At 43.6% G+C, this 23931-nt stretch overlaps 1 protein-coding gene across 8 annotated transcripts in view; it reads left to right on the top strand.

The window, feature by feature from the left end:
• The window catches only part of wars2 (tryptophanyl tRNA synthetase 2, mitochondrial), an 86871-nt gene that overhangs the window by 11955 nt on the left and 50985 nt on the right, over positions 1-23931 (top strand). For 2 of the 8 annotated variants that reach the window (XM_041211770.1, XM_041211766.1), the window contains exon 2: positions 4356-4470. The exons of 2 other annotated variants lie outside the window; for them this stretch is intronic. Coding sequence is in view for 2 of the 6 variants with exons in the window: in XM_041211765.1 (XP_041067699.1) it covers positions 14161-14202 (42 nt within the window). In the remaining 4 variants the exon portion in view is untranslated. Of the gene's footprint in view, positions 1-2547; positions 2647-4355; positions 4471-14085; positions 14203-23931 lie in introns of those variants that run through there. 4 more of the 8 variants (XM_041211769.1, XM_041211765.1, XM_041211762.1 and 1 more) reach the window with 4 other exon arrangements.

The raw sequence follows: 23931 nt of genomic DNA, 5'->3' as shown, positions 1-23931 counted from the left end.
TGGCTTCAGGATTAGCAGAAAAATGAATTAATTGATTCAATTAAATGTAATCTGTTCTCTGGCACTGGACTATTAGGCGAATTTCTGTTCCAGTCCTTAATTATAGTGTGTCCGATGCTTGTGTCCTATACTTAGAAATGTGCCTTAAGCAAAATAGGTGATCCTTCAACAAGTTTCCCGTGGCCTATTAATGTCCAGTCTTAGCAGCTTATAATTTTAAAAAAAAATTCATTTATGGGATGTGGGTGTCGCTGACTAGGCCAGCATTTATTGCTCATCCCCAATCGCATTGCTGTGGGTCTGGAGTCACATGTAGGCCAGACCAGGTAGGGATGGCAGATTTCCTTCTGTAAAGGACATTAGTGAACCAGATGGGTTTTTACAACAATCGACAATGGTTTCATGGTCCTTATTAGACTTTTAATTCCATATTTCTTTTTCATTGAATTCAAATTCCACCATCTGCTATGGCAGGATTTGAACCTGGGTCCCCAGGGCATTGAGTCTGGGTCCCCAGGCATTAACCCTGGGTCTCTGGATTACTAGACCAGTGACAATACCACTCTGCCATTGCCTCCCCCAGACAATGTACAATTTATTTCAATAGCAAACCATTTGCTACATTTATAAAACTTTTCACAACTGGTTTTGGATAAATTGAATATCTTGTTCATTCAATTGAACCATTAGGAACAATGTATGACTTTAAGTTTAATTTATATTTACTTTTGTGCATTAAGATAGGTAGAACATGGTTTCTGTTTCATTTAGGTTTTTTGTGAGCTTGGTACCGGGAAGTCTGGAGGGCCTCATAGCGAAAAGATCAGGTTTTCTGGATTTGTTTGTATATATACATTTTTAATGAGGTTTTACAGCCCTTGAAGTGAAGAGATGGCTTACAAAGGGGTTGTAGTTTAGTGATTTGGGGAAAAAAACACAAAGTAGAAAAAAACTGCTGTGCTGCTTAATGACAGGGGTCCAGTGACACAGAGAAAGTCAAAAGAAATTCAGAGTCTGTATGTCAGTGTGAAGACAGGAGTTCTAAGCTCTCTGATTAAAAAATACTGGAAGGGACTGAGTTTAGGGAACTTGTGTTTGCCCTGTGATTGAAGCAATAGTGAGTTTAGGGTGTGGTGTTGGGTTTCTTAGGGGGAGATATCAGCTGGGGAAAAAGCATCTAGTGAAGGCTCAGAAATCCACCAGAAGACACTAAGATTGGAGGTGTTGTGGACAGTGAAGAAGGCTTTCAGAGCTTGCAGAGAGATCTGGACCAATTGGAAAAATGGGCCAGAAAATGGCAGATGGAACTTAATGTGGAAAACTGTGAGGTGTTACATTTTGGAAGGACAAACCAAGGTAGGACATACACAGTAAACGGTAGGGCACTGAGGAGTGCGGAGGAACAAAGGGATCTGGGAGTTCAGATACATAATTCCCTGAAATTGGCATCACAGGTAGACAAGGTTGTAAAGAAAGCTTTTGGCATACTGGCCTTCATAAATCAAAGTATTGTGCATAGGAGTTGGGATGTTATGGTGAGGTTGTATAGGACATTGGTGAGGCCAACTTTGGAGAATTGTGTGCAGTTCTGGTTGCCTAACTACAAGAAGGATATCAGTAAGATTGAGAGAGTGCAGAGAAGATTTACTAGGATGTTGCCGGGTCTTCAGGAGTTGAGGTACAGGGAAAGATTAAATAGGTTAGGACTTTATTCCTTGGAGCGTAGAAGAATGAGGGGAGATTTGATAGAAGTTTACAAAATTATGAGGGGTATAGACAGAGTAAATGTGAGTAGGCTCTTTCCACTTAGATTAGGAGAGATAAACACGAGAGGACATGGCTTTAGGGTGAAAGGGGAAAGGTTTAGGGGGAACTTCTTCACTTAGAGAGTGATGAGAGTGTGGAACGAGCTGCCATCTGACGTGGTAAATGCGGGCTCACTCTTAAGTTTTAAGAATAAATTGGATAGATACATGGATGGGAGAGGACTGGAGGGTTATGGACTAGGTGCAGGTTAATGGGACTAGCGGAATAATATTTCAGCACAGACTAGAAGGGCCGAATGGCCTGTTTTCTGTGCTGTAGTGTTCTATGGTTCTAAGAAAACCATTTGCAACTGGGCCAGCCCAAGCAAGGTGTTAAGATAGTGGTAAATCTTCATTGGGTTTTGTGTCTGTAAGGATAAAAGGAATTGTATGAGGCTGAATCATTTTCTCGTGTTTGTATTGAGATCTTTACAACCTTTTTTTGCCTGGTGTAACATAGTTCATTTCTCTTTGTTTAATAAACATTTTATTCTTTATGTTAAAAGTTCATGAGTAAACTCCCTGTAAATTTGTTCAGTAGCTTTCCTCCACGGTTTCTAAAAAAAAGGAAGTTAGGATCTATCAAGCCAGGTTTCACTCTGGTAATTGACTTGTCCAATGTTAACATCAGCTGGGTTGGTAACATGAACCAACAGTGGCAACAAGCACAACGTGAATAAAAATAAAGATAATTTGCCTTTCTAATTTTTGAAAATTTGATTTTTTAAAAACTTGAATTCAGGTTAAAAACGCCTTCAAGCTAGTATGTTCAAGGAAGTACGATGTTCATAGTCGGAAAATTAACCAGTGAATTCATTTTGGAAGGAGCAAGTGAAATATTGTAAGTAAATAATTGGCCCAGAATTTGCTTGAGTGGGGCATTGTGTAATATGTCCTGTTAGATGAACCTTTTACCCTCACCTTCAGTTAAAAAACTTTGCCCTGGAAATTGCTGTGTGAGGTGATAAAGGCCTGGTGTGAATCTGTGAGGGGAACGGGATATCTAGGACTTTGGTGAACAATGGGACCAACAGTATCCTTAACCAACTAAATTAAGGATAGAGAGAAAATTAACTTAATGACTGAGAAGGAATGTGGCGAATTAGAGTCATATCAGGTACAGAGGAAAGAAAAAGACAGAACTTAAAGAGAAATAAAATTTTAAAAATCCATAGAGGAATTTGATACTTGCAGGAATGGGGATCCTGTTTCAGTTGCTCCTTTTCTGGGATGGAGATGTTGATCAGAGTTGCAGGAACATAAATCTCATCATTAAAACAGTCCTTTTACTGTTAAGTATCTGTCCTAACTTTCTGCTTATTTACTGCAGGAAAGCAGCATTATCTTGAAAAATTCAGTCATTTGCACCTGTTTTCATGAGGCGAATGGCAGACCAGTGCAAATGTTGCAACAATTTGTGGTAGTTTGCAACTCATAGGGTATCTCTTCCTCCCCACAAATTGATAGATTATTTCATAGGGATAATAACATGTGCAATAAACTCGCCTTTATTTTCCCAGCAATTTTGGGGCCAGTAATTGATTATAACCATTCACTAAGTGAAGATGGGAAGACGGTGGTGCAGTGGTAATGTCACTCAACAAGTAATCCAGAGACCCAGGCTAATGCTGTGGGGACATGGGTTCAAACTCCATCATGGAATGAAATCAATGAATAAATCTGGACTATAAAGCTATGGAACTGTTATTGATTGTCATAAAAAAACTCAGCTGGTTGATTATGTCCTTTAGGGAAGGAAACCTGCCATCCTTACCTGGTCAGGCCTACATGTGACTCCAGGCCGCCCTTTGAAATGACGTGGAAAGGTCAGTTCAGGGGCAATTAGGGTAAGGCAACATCCCATGAAAGAGTAAAGAAAAAAAACTAAGTATAATGCTAAAAGGAGTTTACGTTTATTAATGGCAGCATCTTCAATTTCACTCAGCTGATTGAAGGTCAGTGTCAGTGATGCCATGCCATGGGCCGCATGGAGCAGAATGTGGAACAGTAGCTACAACAAGCTAGGAAATGCGTGTAGTTCTGGTGTAATGTGGACAGACAATGTTGTTATTGACTTTTCCAAGTTTTACCCTAATTTGGAATTCATTTGTGGGATCTTAATTTATCAGGTTTAATTGTAAAATTAGGCTTATTAATAAGTACATGTTCATGTTAATCTATCTCTGCCATATAGTAAATAATATCTTTAATCAGCAAACTTTAAGGATAGAGAAAGAAACAGAGATGATTGAGAAGGAATACCGCAAATTGGGTACAGAAAGAGAAATAGATGAAGTAAAATTGGATTGAGAGAAAAAAATTAAGGTTATTGAGGTGGTTGTAGTTGTCCACTGGCAAATCTATTAGGCATGACCTTGGTTTAGCAAACTTATGTCGGATTAAACTTGATTCCAGTTTCCTTACTGCTTCCCTTATAACCATTGGAGTGAAGCTAGCAGGGGTGTCATTTTCTGGGTCACACTTCAAGCCTTTTTTTAAAAAATAAGATTAGAGCAACATTAATTATTTTCAAATATTTGTGTATTTTAGCCACACATCATAGATACCTACTTTGGTTTCCTCAAAGCAGAAAGGTCGTTTGCACGCAGAACTTAGTGTCAAGTAATTCCCACCACCACTCCATCAATATCATGACAAAAATGAGGTAAGTATTTCTTGCCTTTCAGAAACTGCATTTGTTGCGCTTCAACTGAATTGATCTGCCATTTCAAGTCTCATCTTCCACCAGTAAGCTCTCTTCATTGATATACATTGTCCAATTGATGCATCAGGATTAACATCAGAGAGTATTCCAGAAATGGGACAGGTCAGAAACCTGATCTGGTGAGATGCCCAAGCTGAAATTTAAAAAAGCAGAAAATTCTGGAAGTACATTGCAGGTCTGTCAGCATTTGGAAAGAAAAGGATAGGTTAGTGTTTTTTGATGCGGCTTTTTTCTCCAAATTCTGGGCCAAAATGTTAACCTGTCTTTTCAGACAAACTTGCTGTACACGTAGAGCATTTCTTGTTTTTATTACAAGTTAGTATTGTTTGGTTACCAATGTTGTGACATTGTATGGGAGCGAAATGGGTGTAGGGAAGAAGGCAATAACACTCTATTAAATTTCTTCCTTTCCCCTGTTCTCCTTTCAGTACTTGCACATTTTGTATGGTTGAGAATTTTTAAGTGCCCTTTTTTAATGATCACATTTTTTCTATGTTTTACAGATCATTTTTATATTGTCTGCTCTCCTTAGGGTTAAAAGCTTGTTCTTCAAGGCCTTGGGCCATATTGAAAAAGCTGCAGATACCCAAAAGTAAATCTTGTCAAATACTATTTCTGTTTGATGTGTGTCCAACAACTCAGGAGCAATTACAGTCCTGTAAAATTTGTTCCTCACTAATGACAGTGCCGATAATGTCCTGCAGAGAAACAAGATTGTCTTTGAAGATCTCTGATTCTGGAGGAAATATACCAGTAACTGCCATCTCGGAGCAGTTTTTTTGTCCATTGTTTTATATTTTCCTTGCTCCCTTCACTGCCCAAAAAAGGGTTGGAAGATAAATGAGGAGTTGAATTTGTAGCAGGGTCCATTGGTCAGGTTAGTGGGGGTGCTAACAAACAACAGGTTTAATGCATGCTTAACTTAATGCATGCTGCAGCAGCAACTGACATTTGAATTTATGTTTAAGGTTTTATCCAATATTGCCTGGTTGCTCAAAGGAACATAGTTCTGCAGGAAAGATGTTGCTATGGAGTTGCTGTATTATATCACTTATAAGCACACACCGGAGCAGCAATAAATCCATTTTAGAAAGGTTTGTCTTGGCGCATCCACAGCTACTTCAATGGCACAAAGCCTTGATCAGGAAGCTTGAAACACTGAGGAGAGAAGACAATTTTCATAATCGTAATGGTGTCTCTAACATTGCTCATGTTTATTTACGTGCAATTGCTGCATGCAGTTAGGATAGATGCATGGAAGAACATGGCAATCCAAAATTTTCTGTCAGAATCATGCTATTCTGCCATTAACTTTGTGAAAATATTATTCAGTTGCCTGTTTCACCATTGAATGGTATGAAGTTATTGTACTTGCACAGTAGATACAAACTAAACTCACCACAGAAAAGTCCATTTCAACCCGAGTATTCTTAATGACGTGATAAGTTTGGCACTAGTTCACCATCTGACCGACACTGAAAATTAACAGTTACAAGTGTAGGGTCTCATTACAAATGTAGAGTCTCATTTCTTCAAGTTTCAATTATTGTTAGAAATTTTTTAAAATGTTGAACTTTAAATTAAAAAGTTGTCTCCTTTTTTGTCTCAGTGCAATCTATCTTTCTATTTATTTCTTTTTCTGCACCTGATTTGAAGTTGAATTCACCCACTCAAATTTACACTTCCCTTTCAGTCTTTATGCTTTTAATTTCACAATCTTTCAATCTGGTTAAGGAGGTGTGCAGTTGATAGTCCTGTTCACTCAGGTCCCAGATGCTTGCTTTTTCTCAATGCGACATTATCAGTTTGTGCACTCATCAACTTGCAACACAAAACAGCATCACAATTAAGCAGGCAGGAGCAAGTTTAACTAACAACTGATCTGAGTCATTGCCCTGCTATAGCAAATTATGGCTCATATGAAAATGTCTCAAAGATTATTGTTTAAATTACTGCAAATACATACACTGTTCTGGCCATTGGTTCTCCAATCTCTTAATTTGTGTGTGTAATTTTAGATTGTTATAAAATATTGAGAATATGAATTATTGAGGAACAAGCCCTATGTTCTTAACATGGAGACATCCTACACTGGAAACAAATCATTGTCATTTGAGGAATAATAGTCCAGCCATATCTCTTCAATATTGAGGTGGGAAGAGTGAAAATCCTGGCATGAAATAGGTCTGTGCTGTCCAAATAAATTGCTGACTAACAACAGGTGTAGCTACAGCAACGTCATTTTAGCTACCTGCACTAAATATAGTAGAATTTGCTTCATAATACATTCATGCTATTTTACCAGTGCATGCATCATGTGACAGTAATGAGATCACCTGTCCAACAGGATTATCAATTCATTTTCAATTTTTAATTAGTGATGCAATTAGTCATATCTGGATTCCAAATCAGCCACTTGTGGCTAAAGTTTTAGACAGTGCTGAAAATAGGCCACAGTTGCATTAAATCCAGACTTTTCAGAAGATTCCCACTCCTGATGTCCGCTCTGCAGAACGATAGTTTGATCTTTCCAGAACTGTTGGTAAGTATGCACCATTTCTGCCACATTGAGAAGCTTATTTCTGGCCCCAATAAGTATGATCAAAAATGATGGCCTTCCATTGGCTGATGACTTACACCCCATCTGAAAAGCAGATATGCAAGATATGAATAGGTCTCCCCACACTCCAACTATTAGTGTTCAGCTCATTGGGTGGTAAATGGATCTGATTTACACAGGAGATGTTTTAAATTGGTTAATTTGGGTTTTGTGTATGATTGATGTGGCAGCAAACTTGCTAGTGGGATGCTGGTTGTTTGGCATGTGATTCTTTTTTTCTCTTGGCACGAGATTGACAATTTATCATAATAATACTGGCCAGTAATATGGGAAAAATAAGCTCATTGTTTTATTTCTCAAAGTTCAGGCTTTTGTTTTCCATGCCAAAGTACAGAGACAAGATTAGTGTCAAGCTGGGACAGGACTGCTTAGTAAATATTTTCATTACTTCGGCAACAACTCAGTATTACAACCTGGATTGCTACCCTAATTAGCCTCATTTCAGGGGCTTCCATCCAAGGAGACCTGTCAGCTTTGACACCCTCTCCAACATTGGTATTCATTTTGTAGCAATTAAAAATCTGCAAGAACCTTTAATCTAAGGATTGAAGTGGTATAAAATCCACATTTTAATATTGTACTATTATATATAAGCAATTAAATAGACTAATTCAGATGCTATGGATGTACATTAATGAACCCTGTTATGTATAAAAAAGCACTGAGGCACCATTTTTTCAGAAGAGATGTTAAACTGAGGCCCTGTTTACCCTCTCAAGTAGATGTAAAAGCTCCTGTAGCACTACTTGAAGAAAAGCAGCAGAGTTTTCCTTGGTGTTTCAGGCAATGTTTATTCCTCAACCAACATGATAAAAAGAAACAAATTAACCGACCATCATGACATTGCTGTTTGTGAGGCCTTGCTGTGCACAAATTGGCAGCCATGTTTCCTACATTACAATAAAGACTACACCTCAGAAGTACTTTATTCGCTTTAAAGTACCTGGGAAATCCTGCTCTCATGAAATAAGATTTATAAATGTAAGATTTTGTTTTTTGCAAAAACATTCAAATATTACTTCAGTTTACTGTAATTGTTTTTGTTTAGAATGTTTGTCCGAAATTGTGTTTGTAATGATCCTTTTGACGTGCAAAGTGCAGCAATTGTTATTGTGAAGTTGGATTAGCCAACAATGTCCCTCAAGCTGCCATTTGATGAATCACCAGTTAAGCTGTTTTTCTGTGGTATTAACTTAAAAGAGGAATGTTGGCCAGAAAACCAGGAAAATTCTCTGCATTACCTAAAGCACTAGAACAGAAAGAGGAACCCTGAGTTTAACGTCTCATACAAAGCATGTTGTATCCCATAATGTAGACCCATTGGGAGCCTGGTTTAGAAAGTGGAAATGCATGGGCCCCAGTTATGTCTGTCTCTTTATGGGGTATGTGGAACATTCCTTGTTCCAGTCCTACTCCAGCCCCCTCCCACAACTCTTTCTCCGGTACATCGATGACTGCTTCGGTGCTGCTTCATGCTCTCGTCTGGACCTAGAAAATTTTATTAATTTTGCTTCCAATTTCCACCCGTCCATCATTTTCACATTGTTCATCTCTGACACTTCCCTTCCCTTCCTTGACCTTTGTCTCAATTTCTGGTGATAGACTGTCCACCAATATTCATTACAAGCCTACCGACTCCCACAGTTACCTTGACTACATCTCCTCACACCCCGCTTCCTGTAAGGACTCCATCCCATTCTCAGTTCTTTCGCCTTCGTCACATCTGTTCTGATGATGCCACTTTCGAAAACAGTTCCTCTGACATGTCTTCCTTCTTCCTTAACCAAGGTTTTCCATCCACAGTGGTTGACAGGGCCCTCAACTGTGTTCGGCCCATCTCCCGCGCATCTGCCCTCACACCTTCCTCTCCCTCCCAGAACCATGGTAGGGTCCCCCTTGTCCTCACTTATCACCCCACCAGCCTCTGCATTCAAAGGATCATCCTCTGCCATTTCCGCCAACTCCAGCGTGATACCACCAACAAACACATCTTCCATTCGCCCCCCTGGTGGCATTCCCCAGGGATCGTTCCCTCCGGGACGCCCTGGTCCACTCCTCCATCAGCCCCTACACCTCAACCCCCTCCCACGGCACCTTCCCATGCAACGGCAGAAGGTGCAACACCTGCCCCTTTACTTCCCCCTTCCTCACCGTCCAAGGGCCTAAACACTCCTTTCAAGTGAAGCAGCATTTCATTTGCACTTCCCTCAATTTAGTCTACTCCATTCGTCGCTCCCAATGCGGTTTCCTATACATTGGAGAGACCAAACGCAGACTGGGTGACCGCTTTGCGGAACACCTCAGTCTGTCCGCAAGCATGACCCAGACCTCCCTGTTGCTTGCCATTTCAACACTCCACCCTGCTCTCATGCCCACATGTCCGTCTTTGGCCTGCTGCAGTGTTCCAGTGAAGCTCAACGCAAACTGGAGGAACAGCACCTCATCTTCCGACTAGGCACTTTACAGCCTTCCGGCCTGAATATTGAGTTCAACAACTTTAGATCAAGAACCCTCTCCTCCATCCCCACCCTCTTTCCAATCCCCATTTTTCTAATAATTTTTATACAATTTTCTTTTCCCACCTATTTCCATTAGTTTTAAATGTATTTCAATCCATTGTTTTATCTCTACCTTTTAGCCTATTTCGATCCCTTCCCCCCCCCCCACCCCACCCCCACTAGGGCTATCTACCTTTCTCGTCCTGCTTTCTACCCTTAATGTCACCATTAGCACATTTCTTAGCTAATGTCACCATCTTCAACACCTCTTTGTCCTTTTGTCTTTGACATCTTTTGGCAATTTCCACCTATCACTGGCCCTCTATCCAGTTCTACCTATCCCAAACCCCCCTTAAACCAGCTTATATTTGACCTCTTTTCTATTTTTCCTTAGTTCTGATGAAGAGTCATACGGACTCGAAATGTTAACTGTATTCCTCTCTGCAGATGCTGTCAGACCTGCTGAGTTTTTCCAGGTATTTTTGTTTTTGTTTTAGAAAGTGGAAAACTGGGCGTGTGTTTGTGCAGGTAATATAAATGATGATTCTTCTAGCTGAAACAAAAACATGCTTGTGAGCAAAGGCTGTGTCATTCCGTTGTGCCTGGACTGCTTACATAGTAAATTCGAGTTAAGACTGCAGCACAGTAATGCTGACTATTTGAACCAGTGCACCGGATGTAGCAACCAAAGCACAGATTGATAATTCTGACAGCACTTCTGGCACCCCACAAAAACAGGAATCCGTACTACCGTCAGTTGTACTGAGGGCGGGGAGCTTATATATGGAGGTGCCTTTGATTGCACAAGGCTCGTATGTCAGCAAGCGATAACATTAGAATGTGTTCAGAACACCTTGGGGTCAAATACTGATTGTTAGAAGACTACGACTAATGGTGGGAACAATTTAAGATGATGAGTTTAGAATATTTCACAAGAGATATATCGCACATCATTGAAGTGTATTGGCACACTTGTGATTTTGTTTGCCCTATAACATTGTTAACAATGCACTAAATAAACTGACAACAGTAGTTCATCTTTTGAGTATCTTAAACAGATGGAAGTAACCATTTCTACTAAAGCAGGAAGTTTACTCCTGGCACTAATTACAAAGTAGTTAACATTGTTGATCCCAGCTCATAAGCAGCCTTGATGAAAAAGTATGGGACAGCTCCAGATGTTTTATGTGATTTATTGTTGGCAACATTCCGATGTACCTTTTATCACCCTTTGATTTTTGTAATGTATGCATAATACTTCTGCTTTCCTTTGCTTCCCCCTATTACAGAGATCTGTGTGGCTCTGACTTTAAAGCATTTGACCTCGTGTGATGGCCCCACACATTTTTCCTGTAGTGTTTTTTCACACTTGGCAAATGCAGATGAACAGAAGCGTTCTCCTAAACAGACTTTCTTCAGTAAGAATATACAAGGAATTGAGATAAGAAAAACCCCAACTGACCTGTGTCAGCATCTGAAACAGAACAGTAGGTAAATGTTTTGTCTAGGAGTCTTCATCACATGAAGGATCTCTCCCAAACTACCCAACTATTCTTATGATTTCAGATGCTGATGAACCTGTACAATTCCAACAGTTTTTGAGTAATGTGCAAGTTATTGATCTGCCAATCCTGTCTTTTAGCATTCTTTGCAACAGATTGGAAGTTTCAAAGCTTGTTTTGCTTTTGTTATTCTGGGTTTACAAATGTTGCCCTGTATTTCTCTGAAGGTTAATGCATTCCAGTGACTCTGCCAGATGAGGCATGTGACTCCAGAAATTTATGGAGTGCTAACTCAAATCACAGGTCCCTAGGTATTTATAAAAATGAATGATTTCATTTAAAAAAGCAACATTGCTAATTGTGAATCAGTCTGCTTGTCATAATGTAATTGGGGGTTTCTTCAGTGCACAATGCAGAGTTTCAAGCCATTGTCAGAAATAAGAGAAATTGCAGGTAATGATGGTGTTATTCAGGATTTATTACAGAAACTTAACCATGGGGCTCTTAAACCTCATTAGGAGCTGGTTTGTGAAAATTTTGGGGAAAGTTGTTCTTGTTGGCAGCAGGGTCCCTGGATTGTTGCCAAGCATACACACAGCAGCACTTCATTATCAACGCGAATGACAAACTCCAATTTGTGACTCTTGTTCTAATCTAAAGTATGAATCAAATCTCCGGTTAAGGGTGCCGATTAATTGAAAACTTTACACATAGTAAAACCTCTTTCTCTGCAATTTGGATCAGTGTAAGGTTTTTTGTTTGGGTTGATTATCATGCTATTGATGTCAATGTTCTATTTGAATGCAAGGCTCTGTGCAGATGTAAGATTAATATTTAACCACCAGGTGTTGTTCCTTTTTATGGGCAGGTCAAATGGTTTCAACGAACCCTAAGAGTCAAGTTCAGTTCTGAAATTCACAACAGCAAATTTCAGTATTCTTGACTTTTTATAGAGATAAAAGGACAACTCTCTTAATATTGAATATCTGAAGTAAAAATAAAACATTATATCCTGGAAATTTGCACCAAACAAGATTAACTGATCATTTGCCTCATTGCTCCCTGAGACTTTATGTGCAGATTAGCTGGCACATTGCCCCCAACACATTGAATTTGAAGATAAAAACTGCGGATGCTGGAAATCCAAAACAATTTCAGAATTACCTGGAAAAACTCAGCAGGTCTGGCAGCATCGGCGGAGAAGAAAAGAGTTGACGCTTCGAGTCCGCATGACCCTTCAACAGAACTAGGTGAATCCAAAGAAGGGGTGAAATATAAGTTGGTTTAAGGTGTGGGGTGGGGGAGAGAAGTGGAGGGGGGTGGTGTGGTTGTAGGGACAAGCAAGCAGTGATAGAAGCAGATCATCAAAAGATGTCACAGAAAGGGGGTGGGGATGGAGGCCCCCTTTCTGTTTCTTCCCCCTTCCTTTTGTTTTTTCCAATAAATTATATAGATTTTTCTTTTCCCACCTATTTCCATTATTTTAAAATATTTTTAAATCTTTTATGCTCCCCCCACCCCCACTAGAGCAGTACCTTGAGTGCCCTACCATCCATTCTTAATTAGCACATTCGTTTAGATAATATCACCAACTTCAACACCTATGTGTTCTTTTGTCTGTGACATCTTTTGATGATCTGCTTCTATCACTGCTTGCTTGTCCCTACAACCACACCACCCCCCTCCACTTCTCTCCCCCACCCCACACCTTAAACCAGCTTATATTTCACCCCTTCCTTGGATTCACCTAGTTCTGTTGAAGGGTCATGAGGACTCGAAACGTCAATTCTTTTCTTCTCCGCTGATGCTGCCAGACCTGCTGAGTTTTTCCAGGTAATTCTGTTTTACATTGAATTTGAACTTCTTGTCCCTGTTTTCAAATGCCTCCACAACCTCGTCCCAAACTACCACTGCAACTTCATCAATCTAGATTTCCATACCTGCATCCGTCCATCCTTCAACTTTGTCCTACTGTGCAATGCCCCCTTCCTTCACTGGCAGCACAACCTTAACTGAAGCTCCTCTTCTAAATTCTCCCGTCTTTAAAAGCCTTTTCAAAATCCAAAACAAAAACAGAATTACCTGGAAAAACTCAGCAGGTCTGGCAGCATCGCCAACTGGCAACTGAAAGGAGGTCCGATCTCCTACGTACCACCAGGAGAGACAGAGAAATACCTGGGTGCCAGAATCGACCCATAGGCAGGAGTGACCGAGGAGCAATGGGGATCCAGAATCCATGTTTTCAAAATCCATGTTAACTCTCTCTGCCTATATCTCCGTTTCTCACTTTGTGCTAAGCACTTTGGGATACTTTTGAAGTTAACTAGATGGTAAACTAGTTTGAGCAGAAACTCTATTTAAGACTTATTTAAATGAACACTTAATATAGTAAAACAATAAGGTTGACATTGTTGGAAAGTAATTTTCGTTTGCAACGTATTGCGGAATTAAGGGCTCTGAACTGAATTGGAATGGCATTCCTTCACTCCAGTGTGACAAGATGCTTTGAATACAAGTTCAGGTTTTATTTACACTATAACTGTAGGGTCAATGCCTAGCTAAATTCTGTTTTATCACCATCTCATTTACAGTGTAAATGCTCTTTACAAGAATTTTTAAACATTTAGATAAAAATGCATGAACTGATGACTTACTGAAAAAAAGCGCATATTTTTATCACTAAGAACTGGATTTAAATTATTGCTAAATAGAAGAAAAGTTTTCCTGTTGTTAATGAAGGGCTATTGTCCTTTCCCTATGAAACCTGGATTCAGTTTCAGCCTTGATAGTTATAGTAAAATCAGAAAATGCTGGAAATACTCATCACTTCTAGGAGCATCTGTGGAGAGAGATACGGAGGTAATGGTCAGAATTTTCTGGCTGACGTGTGGACTGACGCCAGCGCGTGCTATCGCGATATTTCGGTGGGCAGGCGCACTCAGTTCACCTGCCATTAATTGGGCTCGTTAAGCCCCTTAACTTGCCAATTGTGTATGATTTTGAGGAGCCCATGCGAACTTCAGGTCGACGCATGAGCCCAATGGGAAGGCGGGTAGGAGATTATTTAAGAAAACCTTTGCAATGTTGGGATATGTGGACTCGGAGGGGTTGTTCATGTTTTTCACGAAGTTATAATTGATGAAAGTGTTTAAAACATACTTGTGTGATTGTTAGTAGTTCTCATCGATGTTCAAGAGGTTTTTGTGTAAAGTGAAAGCATTCTGCAGACAGCCTTCTTTTTCGGCCTTGCAGCTTTCCAGAGGCCTCCATTTAGCCTGGGGCTATGTGTTCTGACCTCTCCAGTAGAGGCAGCTCCCCTGAGGAGGCCAGGACTGGACAATCAGCCTCCAAGGGAGGCACCTATAGATGTCCAGGCGCAGGCACAAGGGATGCAGGGCCAAGAGGTTGTCCAAGGTGCAAATGGCCGCAGACGATGCCACTCTCCTGCTGCCAGGGTATACAGGTGGCGAAGCGGCTACCTCAATATGACTGAGGTGCAGTGCCGAAGGAGGCTCCGACACTCAAGGGAGACAGTCAACTATATCTGTCAGATGTTTGGCCCTGAGATATCCCCTAACTGTGTGAGAGGACACCCCATGCCAGCGGCTCTGAAGCTCACAGTTTCCCTCCACTTCTATGCCTGTGGTTCCTTCCAGGGCTCGGTGGGTGATCTTTTTGGTGTCTCCCAATCACTGTCCACACATGTGTCAAGCAGGTTACAGACGCTCTGTTCAGATGGGTATCTATCTTTATCCACTTTCGCTGTGAACACACAAGTCAGGCACAGCGAACCAGTGGCCATTGCTGGATTCCCCCGCATCCAGGGTGCAATACACTGTACACATGTGGCTATCAAGATGCCAGCAGGTGAGCCCGGTGCCTTTGTCAACAGGAAGGGCTTCCACTCCATGAACGTGCAGATAGTGTGTGATCACAGGATGCTGATTCTGCAAGTCTGTGCAAGGTACCCAGGCAGCTCCCACGACCCCTACATCCTCAGAAACTCTCAGGTGCCGGGGCTCTTCAGTGCTCCAGCTCAGCTGGATGGTTGGCTGCTGGGTGATAAGGGCTATCCCCACTGAAGATGGCTCATGACGCCAGTACACCGTCCAAGAACAGAAGCTGAGCATCGGTACAATAGGAGCCAGGGCACCACAAGGTGGAGAGCGCCATCGGTCTTCTCAAGATGCGCTTCCGTTGCCTGGACCACTTGGGGCGCACTCCAGTACCCCCAGATCGCATCTCTCTGATAGTGGTAGTCTGCTGCGCTCTGCACAATCTTGTGCTGGAAAGGGGGGATACAGTTGATGATGAAGACCTTGATGCCCTGGATGAGGCTGCACATGATGAATCCAGCAGTGCCTCAGAGGATGAGGAAGCACAGGGCGATGATCAGGGGCAGAACGATGACCCGCATTTACACCAAGGAGGCAGGGACACCCGCGACAATTTAATCCAAAGAACCTTCAGCTAGCTCCACACACATGGATCAGCAGGAGCAGCATTGCCTGGGACTTCCACACGTGGCGCTTAGGTGCCACATCTTCCATCTGTTCAGCTGCAAATGAGGCCTTAGTACAGAAAAGTCAATCTCCACTCCAATACTCATGATAATTATGTGAAAATGAAAAAAGCACCACAATGAAAAGACGCTCAGCCATGGTGGACTTTATTCTGTCCACAATTAAAGCCCACATGATTATTCGACAATCTTACAAAAAGGGGTCCCTATTCTAAGGCCAACACAAAATTACCAGTGACATACCCGGGGAGTGCCTAAGGTGCCTTATGTTTTCATTTTCGGATGCTACGTCCAGGTGCTGCCCCATCACTCAGAGTGGCTTGAGAGACAGCCTGCTGACTCTGGTGTCCAATTAGACTCAATGACCTTGACGGGCGTCCTCTGGCCCATGGAGCCTGTGATGGCCCCACCTAGGAGGGAGTGGCCAGCTCCTGAACTGGCACCTTCCCAGTTGTTGCAGCCTCAACGGAAGAAATGTTGACTGGCAGAGGGGCGGAGGAGCTGCTGCCCACATCCGGAGCACCATGAGAGGAGCTCGCAGCGATGTCAGGCAGCTGCTGCACCGACATGAGGTTCAAATCTACCTCCCTGCACACCGCAGATGCATAGGCACTGAGTGCTGGCGCTTAGTGTCCACTACATCTCCCACAATGGAATACACCACCTGTGGCTGGAACTGCTGTGAGGGCTTGCAGGTCAGAGCGTAACCCAATCATATTTGATCCATTTGGTGGAAACCCCTCTCTATGAGAGTTGCCAATCTCTCATTGAAGGAATCCTGATGCTCTGCCCTGAGGGCGGGTTCTTCACGTGCACTCTGCCTAGACTCCTCCGTCACAGAGAGCAACTGAACCATTCCCTCATGCAACCCTGCCAGATGCAAACGCACTTCCTGCTGCCTGTCCTGCAGCTGCTGCAATGGGGACAACTCCAGAGGCTCGTCATCAGTGCCGGACTCAGCACGTGCCTTGTCCCCTGCAGCCCTCCGGCAGCTGGAGCCATCAGCACTCTCTGCCCCTACCATTTCCTCCAGCAATCATGATGTGCCCTCTGCACTGTGACCTGGGACACTAGCCGAACATAAAGTACCCACCAAGGTGTGTGTGTGTCTGCGCTGGTGCCTAGCTGGCTGAAATGATGTGCCGCAAGTTGCACATGTTGGCCCTCAGGTGTGGAGGGGTCGGTGGAGTTGAGGTGCAGGTCGCTCTGGTGGTGATGCTAAAATTAACAGCAAGGACAGTGCATCAGTTAGTGGACAGTCAGTTCAACCTTTCATCCCTTTCCCCCCCAACCTCATAAGTTGCTCACCCTTCAAGACCCCGAGGAGAAGAACATTGGTGAGTTGAAAAAGAGTCAAGACGAGCCCCAAACATTAAACGCAATGCAGACAGGCTGGTCAGATGCCCTCAGGAATGCCACATGGAATGTTATGTACCATTGGAGTGTGGAGAGTGCAGAGGTCCCTAACCTGGATGCATTGTGTCCTGGATAGTTGCGGGGTTGAGGAAACATCACAAACAGTAGCGACATTTGCCGTCAATCACAGGAGATTGAGAGGTCACATTATTGGCCTTCGTTCTGTAAGGAGGGGCATAGACCGGGTGGGCAGAAGGCAGCATTTCCCCTTGGCTCAGGGATGAGTAACATGGTGGCATTCTTCTAAGTTGAGTGCCATGAGGTTCACAGCTGAGGTGCGGAGAACCTTTTGGACAAAGTAATGTGGGACGCACTGGCTGAAAGGGTGGTGGAGGTTCCAACCCCCCTAAGATGCAATAAGTCTTTGGGTATGCAGCGGCAATCTAATGGCATGTGAGACCATGGTGATAGTGGTCACAAATGGGATAAGATGACTTTGGAAGGTGGTGGAGACGCGATTCCTCAAGGGGACGAGGGTCCCTTCTGTATGACCCACACGTCAGAGTTTCTCAGTCAGTGAATAAGCATTGTTTCAACATTAACGGTTGCAGCAACCATCAGTGGTTTGGATGGTGGGCAGACAGAGTGGATGGGACTGTGGACCTCAAATACCTGCCCGCTGGACCTCAGCCTTACCACCCCCAGCCACCTTGGCCTCCTGACTCCTGCCCAGCTCAAAGGCATGCACTTCAAAAGGCATGAGGCGCTGCAGGAGAGCATGCCCACCTCCAGTCCTCTGGCGCTCCTGGGCATTGTGGTGCATTTTTGCCTGCAAAACAGAGAAGAGGATTTATTGGGGCTGCTTGCTCATGTAGTCTGCACGCGCACGCTGCACCCCAACCACCATCTGAGGCCTCCAGTGGCTCCTGTCCACACTACTGGTGATCAGTGCCCAGAAGATAGTACGGCTGCTCCCAACTCCCTCCCCCAGCGGCCACCTTGGACACATTCAGCGTCCATCACTTTGAATAGCACATGGCTCTTAGCGTCCATGGCAAGGAGGCGCAACTAGGTGCGGCACCGAAGCCAGCAGATGGCACTTGCCCAAAATACCTTGGGGCTCCCTTTGGACCATCTCATTACCATCAATATGACGTGTTGGAGTTCTGAGTATGTATCATATGGCTTCCCCTGCAGGTTGCCCCCAGACTACTCAAATGCCACAAAGACCAACATATGCTGCGGGGAGAACCCTTCTTCTCCTCAACCAATAAGGCTGGTATAAGCATGGTCAGTACCCATTTGCCCACCCAGCGTGCGACAGATGCCCTATGCAGTAACAACAGCAAGACATGGGGGAGGGGGTGGGGGGGGGTCAAAGGCTTATGCTGCCTTCTGGGTCAAATGGCCAAGACAGACATGGTACTCACCCTTCCAGAGTGCAGCAAATCATTGAATCGTTTCCTGCACTGGGTGCCAGTGCCCCACACATCATCATGGGCACTTACAGCATAACCCACCTCCTCCCATAGCTGGCTGGTAACTTGAGGAGCCCTCCTCCTCCGGATACAGAAGTTGCTGATGGATGCCCACCTCTTGCAGGAGGACAGCAAGGCATGCATCTGAAAACTGGGGGGCACGGTGACCCCCCCCACTGGCATCTCCTGCAGCCTGCCCCCCACCTCCCTCCAATCCTGCTCATGCTGCTGTCCACTCGGACCTACCTCCCTCTCTCCACAAGTGGCCATGGTGCACTGCCTCAAGCAGGCTGCCTGGCCACTCTTTATGCAGGCTGCTGGCTCCCCATTGGAACCGGCAGTCTGAGGCCACCTGCCCCGCAACTATTTTCCCGTTCTCCACAGGAGTTGCTTACCCACGGGGCGGGCATTAATTTGCCTGCCCGCGGAAAATGGCAACGTGGCTTGTTTCTTCAACAGCAATCGGCCTCCCGCCTGACGCTGAGTTGGTCGGGCTTGCCCGACCAATGAACATAAAATTCTGCCCAATGTTTCAGTGCTGTGACCTTTCATCAGAACTTGGAAAATGGACAAATCTAATAGCTTTAAGTAGGTCAAATGGGGAAGGGTTGAAAAAGAACTAGAGGACAGGTTGTTATAGAATGGATACAGGAAAATTAAATGACAAGAGTTGGTAGGACAAAGCCAAAAGGAGTGGTAACGGAACAAGTAAAGGAACAAAAGATGTGTCTACAGGAGTTGTGAATAGCAGAATAATGAACAGCTGCCACCCGAAAGCAAGAGGAAGACGTGATTAAGACAAATAGGCAAAGAAAAATAAACAAAATGAGATTAGAGATTATAGTCTAAATTCTTAATTCTTGAAATACATCCAGGAGAGCTTTTTAAGCCAGTACTTAGAAGGTCCTACAAGAGACGGGGTGGTCCTGGTCTTAATTTTAGAGAATGAAGCCTGGCAAGTGGTAGAGGTATCCGTGAGGGAGCATTTTGCAGATAGTGATCATAACTCCGATAGATTCAAGGTTGTTATGGAAAAGGACAAGGATGGGCCAGAAATCAAGAGTCCTAAATTGGGGGAAGGCCGATTTTAATAAGATCAGACATGATTTGGCCAGAGTGGACTGGGAGCAGCTACTTTTAGGTAAATCTGCGTCAGAGCAGTGGGACTCATTCAAGAAGGAAATAGGGAGAGTACAGGGCCAACATATTCCAGTAACGACAAAGGGTGGGACCAACAAATCCAGGAAACCCCGAATTTCGAGGGATGTACAGGATTGGGTAAAGGGAAAAAGGGAGGCTTATGGCAGATACCAAGGGCTCAAAACAGCGGAAGCCCTCGAGGAGGGATCTTAAAAAGGAAATTAAGAGAGCAAAAAGGAGACATGAAAAAACAATGGCAGGTAAAATAAAGGAACATCCAAAGTTATTTTACAAGTACTTTAAGGGTAAGAGGATAATTAGGGAAAGAGTAGGGCCCATTAAGGAACATAGTGGTAATTTGTGTGTGGAGCCAGAAGATGTAGGTAGGGTTCTGAATGAATACTTTGTGTCGGTGTTCACAAGTGAGAGGGACGACATGGGTATGGAAATCAGGCAGAAGAACTGTGATATAATTAAGTAAATTAGCATGGAAAGGGAGGAGGTTCTAAGTGGCCTGGCAGGCTTAAAAGTAGATAAATCTCCAGGCCGGGATGAAATGTAACCCAGGCTGTTGAGTGAGGCAAGGGAGGAGATAGCAGGAGTGCTGGCGATAATTTTCAATAACTCTCTGGCCACAGGAAAGGTGCCAGAGGACTGGAGGACAGGCAGAAGGACTGATATAATTAAAGAAATTAGCATAGAAAGGGAGGAGGTTCTGAGTGGCCTGGCAGGCTTAAAAGTAGATAAATCTCCAGGCCCGGATGAAATGTATCTTTTATATAGGCTTTCCGAGTGAAGACAAGATGGCAGGAGCCACCAGGAAACTGCTCTGACGTTGGACGACCCCCTGGGGCTGCTGACTGAGCTGGAGCTAGGGGAGAAAGTGGAACCCCACATTGGAGAAATTGTGAAAAAAATCAAGACCTTAATTGAAGAAAAAAGGGTGAACGATGAGGAACTGAAGAAGTTGCAGGCACACCGAGGAGCAATGGAAAAGGAGCTTGATGAGTTAAATCAGGAAATCTTTCACCTGGAGGGGAACTGCAACACCAGGGAAGCAAATCTGAAGCAGCTGCATTTCCAGTATGAACAGAGTCAAGCTCGACTAAAAGACAGCTGAAAGTGAGCAGAGAGAGCAAGCAAAGAATAGAAGCATTACTACTCAGATAGAGGAAGAGAAGCTGAAGACGAGGAGAGAAAGGAAGGTGTTTGAGCAGCAACTTGAAGAACTCATTGGAAAGCACAAATGGATGGCTGAATTTTATACTCGAGATGCGTAACATCGAAAATTCTAAGCAGCAGCTTCTGACTGAAGAGCACATAATGACAGAGAAATTGAGCACCCTGGATAAGGAACTGGACACACTCCAGCGGCAAGGAACTGCCTCCGACAAAGTTATCTTCCTGCACAGCAAAGAGGCTAAACTCACCCATCAACTGTTTGAGGATGGGAACAAAGCAGCAAAAGAATTGCTCAGAGAGGCATCAGAGTGTCACTTAGATCTTCAGCAGAACCCAAAATTAAACAGGTTTCAGAAGGAATGGGAATCCAGGAGGAATATTGTTGCCCAAGGCAGGGACAATGACGTGGATGAAAGTGAAGACGGAGTGTGCCAAGAAGGTCATTCAAAACGGACCCCAAAAATAAGGAGCAGCAATATCTGAGGCAGGGAAAAGAGGCACACAGACGGATCTGCTCCATTCCGAGTGCCTCGCGGCAAGAAATTGGCTCAACAGAACTGGATCTTAAGCCTTCAAGAGGAGAAGGAGAACAGAGAATGACGGAGGGGAGCTTTCCCACTAATGCAGAAGTGAGGGGACATCACCTCGGTAAGACACAGATGCTCAGCTAATGACAGGATTGATGCTGAAAGGATGTTTCCCCCTGTGGGACAGACTGGAACTAGGGGACGGAGTTTAAAAATAAGGGGTCACCCATTTAAGATGGAGACGAGGAGAAATTTTTCCTCCCAGAGACAGTGTTGTGAGTCTTTGGAACTCTCTTCCCCAGGGGACAGTGGAGGCAGAGACATTGAATATTTTTAAGGCAGAGGTAGATAGATTCTTGACTAACAAGGGAGTCGAAGGTTAACGGTAGGCAGGAATGTGGAGTTGAAGCCACAATCAGATCAGACAGAATTAATCTACGCTTGGAGAGGCAGGGATTAATCAAGAACAGTCAGCATAGTTTTGTTAAGGGGAGGTCATGTCTGACCAATTTGACTGCATTTTTCAAAGAGCTAACCAGGTGTGTAGATGAGGGCAATGCATTTGACGTAGTCTATTTGGACTTCAGCAAGGCTTTTGATAAGGTCCCGCATGGGAGACTGATAACAATTGGGATCCAAGACAATTTGGCAAATTGGATCCAGAATTGGCTGAGTGGCAGGAAGCAGAGGGTGATGGTTATGGGGTGTTTTTGTTACTGGATGTCTGTGTCCAGTGGGGTTCCACAGGGATCAGTGTTGGGACCCTTGCGTTTGTGGTATACATTAACGATTTAGACTTGAATGTAGGAGGGTTGATCAGTAAGTTTGCAGATGACACGAAAATTGGTGGGTGGTAAATAGTGAGGAGGATAGCCTTAGATTACAGGAGGATATAGACAGTCTGGTCAGATGAGCTGATCAGTGGCAAATGGAATTTAATTAGGATAAGTGCGAGGTGATGCACTTGGGCAGGACAAACAAGGCATGGGAATACACGATGAATGGTAGGACTCTGGGAAGTACTGAGGATCAGTGGGACCTTGGTGTACATGTCCACCGGTCCCTTAAGGTAGCAGGACAGGAAGATAAGGTGGTTGAGGAGACATATGGGATACTTGCCTTTATTAGCTGAGGCATAGAATATAAGAGCAGGGAGGTTATGCTGGAACTGTATAAAACGCTGGTTAGGCCACAGCTAGAGCATTGTGTGCAGTTCTGGAATCCGCATTATAGGAAGGATGTGATTGCACTAGAGAGAGTGCAGAGGAGATTTACCAGGATGTTGCCTGGGCTGGAGAGTTTTAGTTATGAGGAGAGATTGGGTAGACTGGGGTTATTTTCCCTGGAGCAGAGGAGATTGAGGGGGTACATGATTGAGGTGTATAAAATTAAGGGGCATAGATAGGGTAGACAGGAAGGAACTTTTCCCCTTGGTGGAGGGATCAATAACCAGGGGGCATAGATTTAAGGTAAGGGGCAAGAGCTTTAGAGGAGATGTGAGGAAGAATGATGGCGTAGGCTTGGAGGGCCGAAGGGCCTGTTCCTGTGCCGTACTTTTCTTTGTTCACCCAGAGGGTGGTGGGAATCTGGAACTCACTGCCTGAAAAGGTGGTAGAGGCAGAAACCCTCATAACATTTAAGAAGCATTTGGATGTGCACTTGCGATGCCATGGCATACAAGGCCATGGGCCGAGTGCTGGAAATTGGTATTAGAATAGTTCAGTACTTGTTTGACTGGCGTGGACTCGATGGGCCAAAGGGTCTTTTTCTGTGCTGTAGACCCTATGACTCTAAATTTTTTAAGTCCGTGTTGAATCCAAAAGGCTGTAATGTGCCTAATTGTAATATAAGGTACAAAACAAAAACAGAATTACCTGGAAAAACTCAGCAGGTCTGGCAGCATCGGCGGAGAAGAAAAGAGTTGACGTTTCGAGTCCTCATGACCCTTCGACAGAACTTGAGTTCGAGTCCAAGAAGAGTTGAAATATAAGCTAGTTTAAGGTGTGTGTGTGGGGGGCAGAGAGATAGAGAGACAGAGAGGTGGAGGGGGGCGCGGGTGTGGTTGTAAGGACAAACAAGCAGTGAAAGAAGCAGATCATCAAAAGATGTCAATGACAATAGTACAATAGAACACATAGGTGTTAGAGTTAAAGTTGGTGATATTATCTAAACGAATGTGCTAATTAAGAATGGATGGTAGGGCACTCAAGGTATAGCTCTAGTGGGGTTTTTTTTTTATTATATAATGGAAATAGGTGGGAAAAGGAAAATCTTTATAATTTATTGGAAAAAAAAAGGGAAGGGGGAAACAGAAAGGGGGTGGGGATGGGGGAGGGAGCTCACGACCTAAAGTTGTTGAATTCAATATTCAATGTTGAATATTGAATTCAACAACTTTAGGTCGTGAGCTCCCTCCCCCATCCCCACCCCCTTTCTGTTTCCCCCTTCCCTTTTTTTTTCTAATAAATTATAAAGATTTTCCTTTTCCCACCTATTTCCATTATATAATAAAAAAAACCCCACTAGAGCTATACCTTGAGTGCCCTACCATCCATTCTTAATTAGCACATTCGTTT

Source organism: Carcharodon carcharias, chromosome 18 (genome assembly GCF_017639515.1).
Source record: "Carcharodon carcharias isolate sCarCar2 chromosome 18, sCarCar2.pri, whole genome shotgun sequence".
Lineage (NCBI taxonomy): Eukaryota > Metazoa > Chordata > Chondrichthyes > Lamniformes > Lamnidae > Carcharodon > Carcharodon carcharias.
This window is presented reverse-complemented; position numbering and strand designations above follow the sequence as displayed.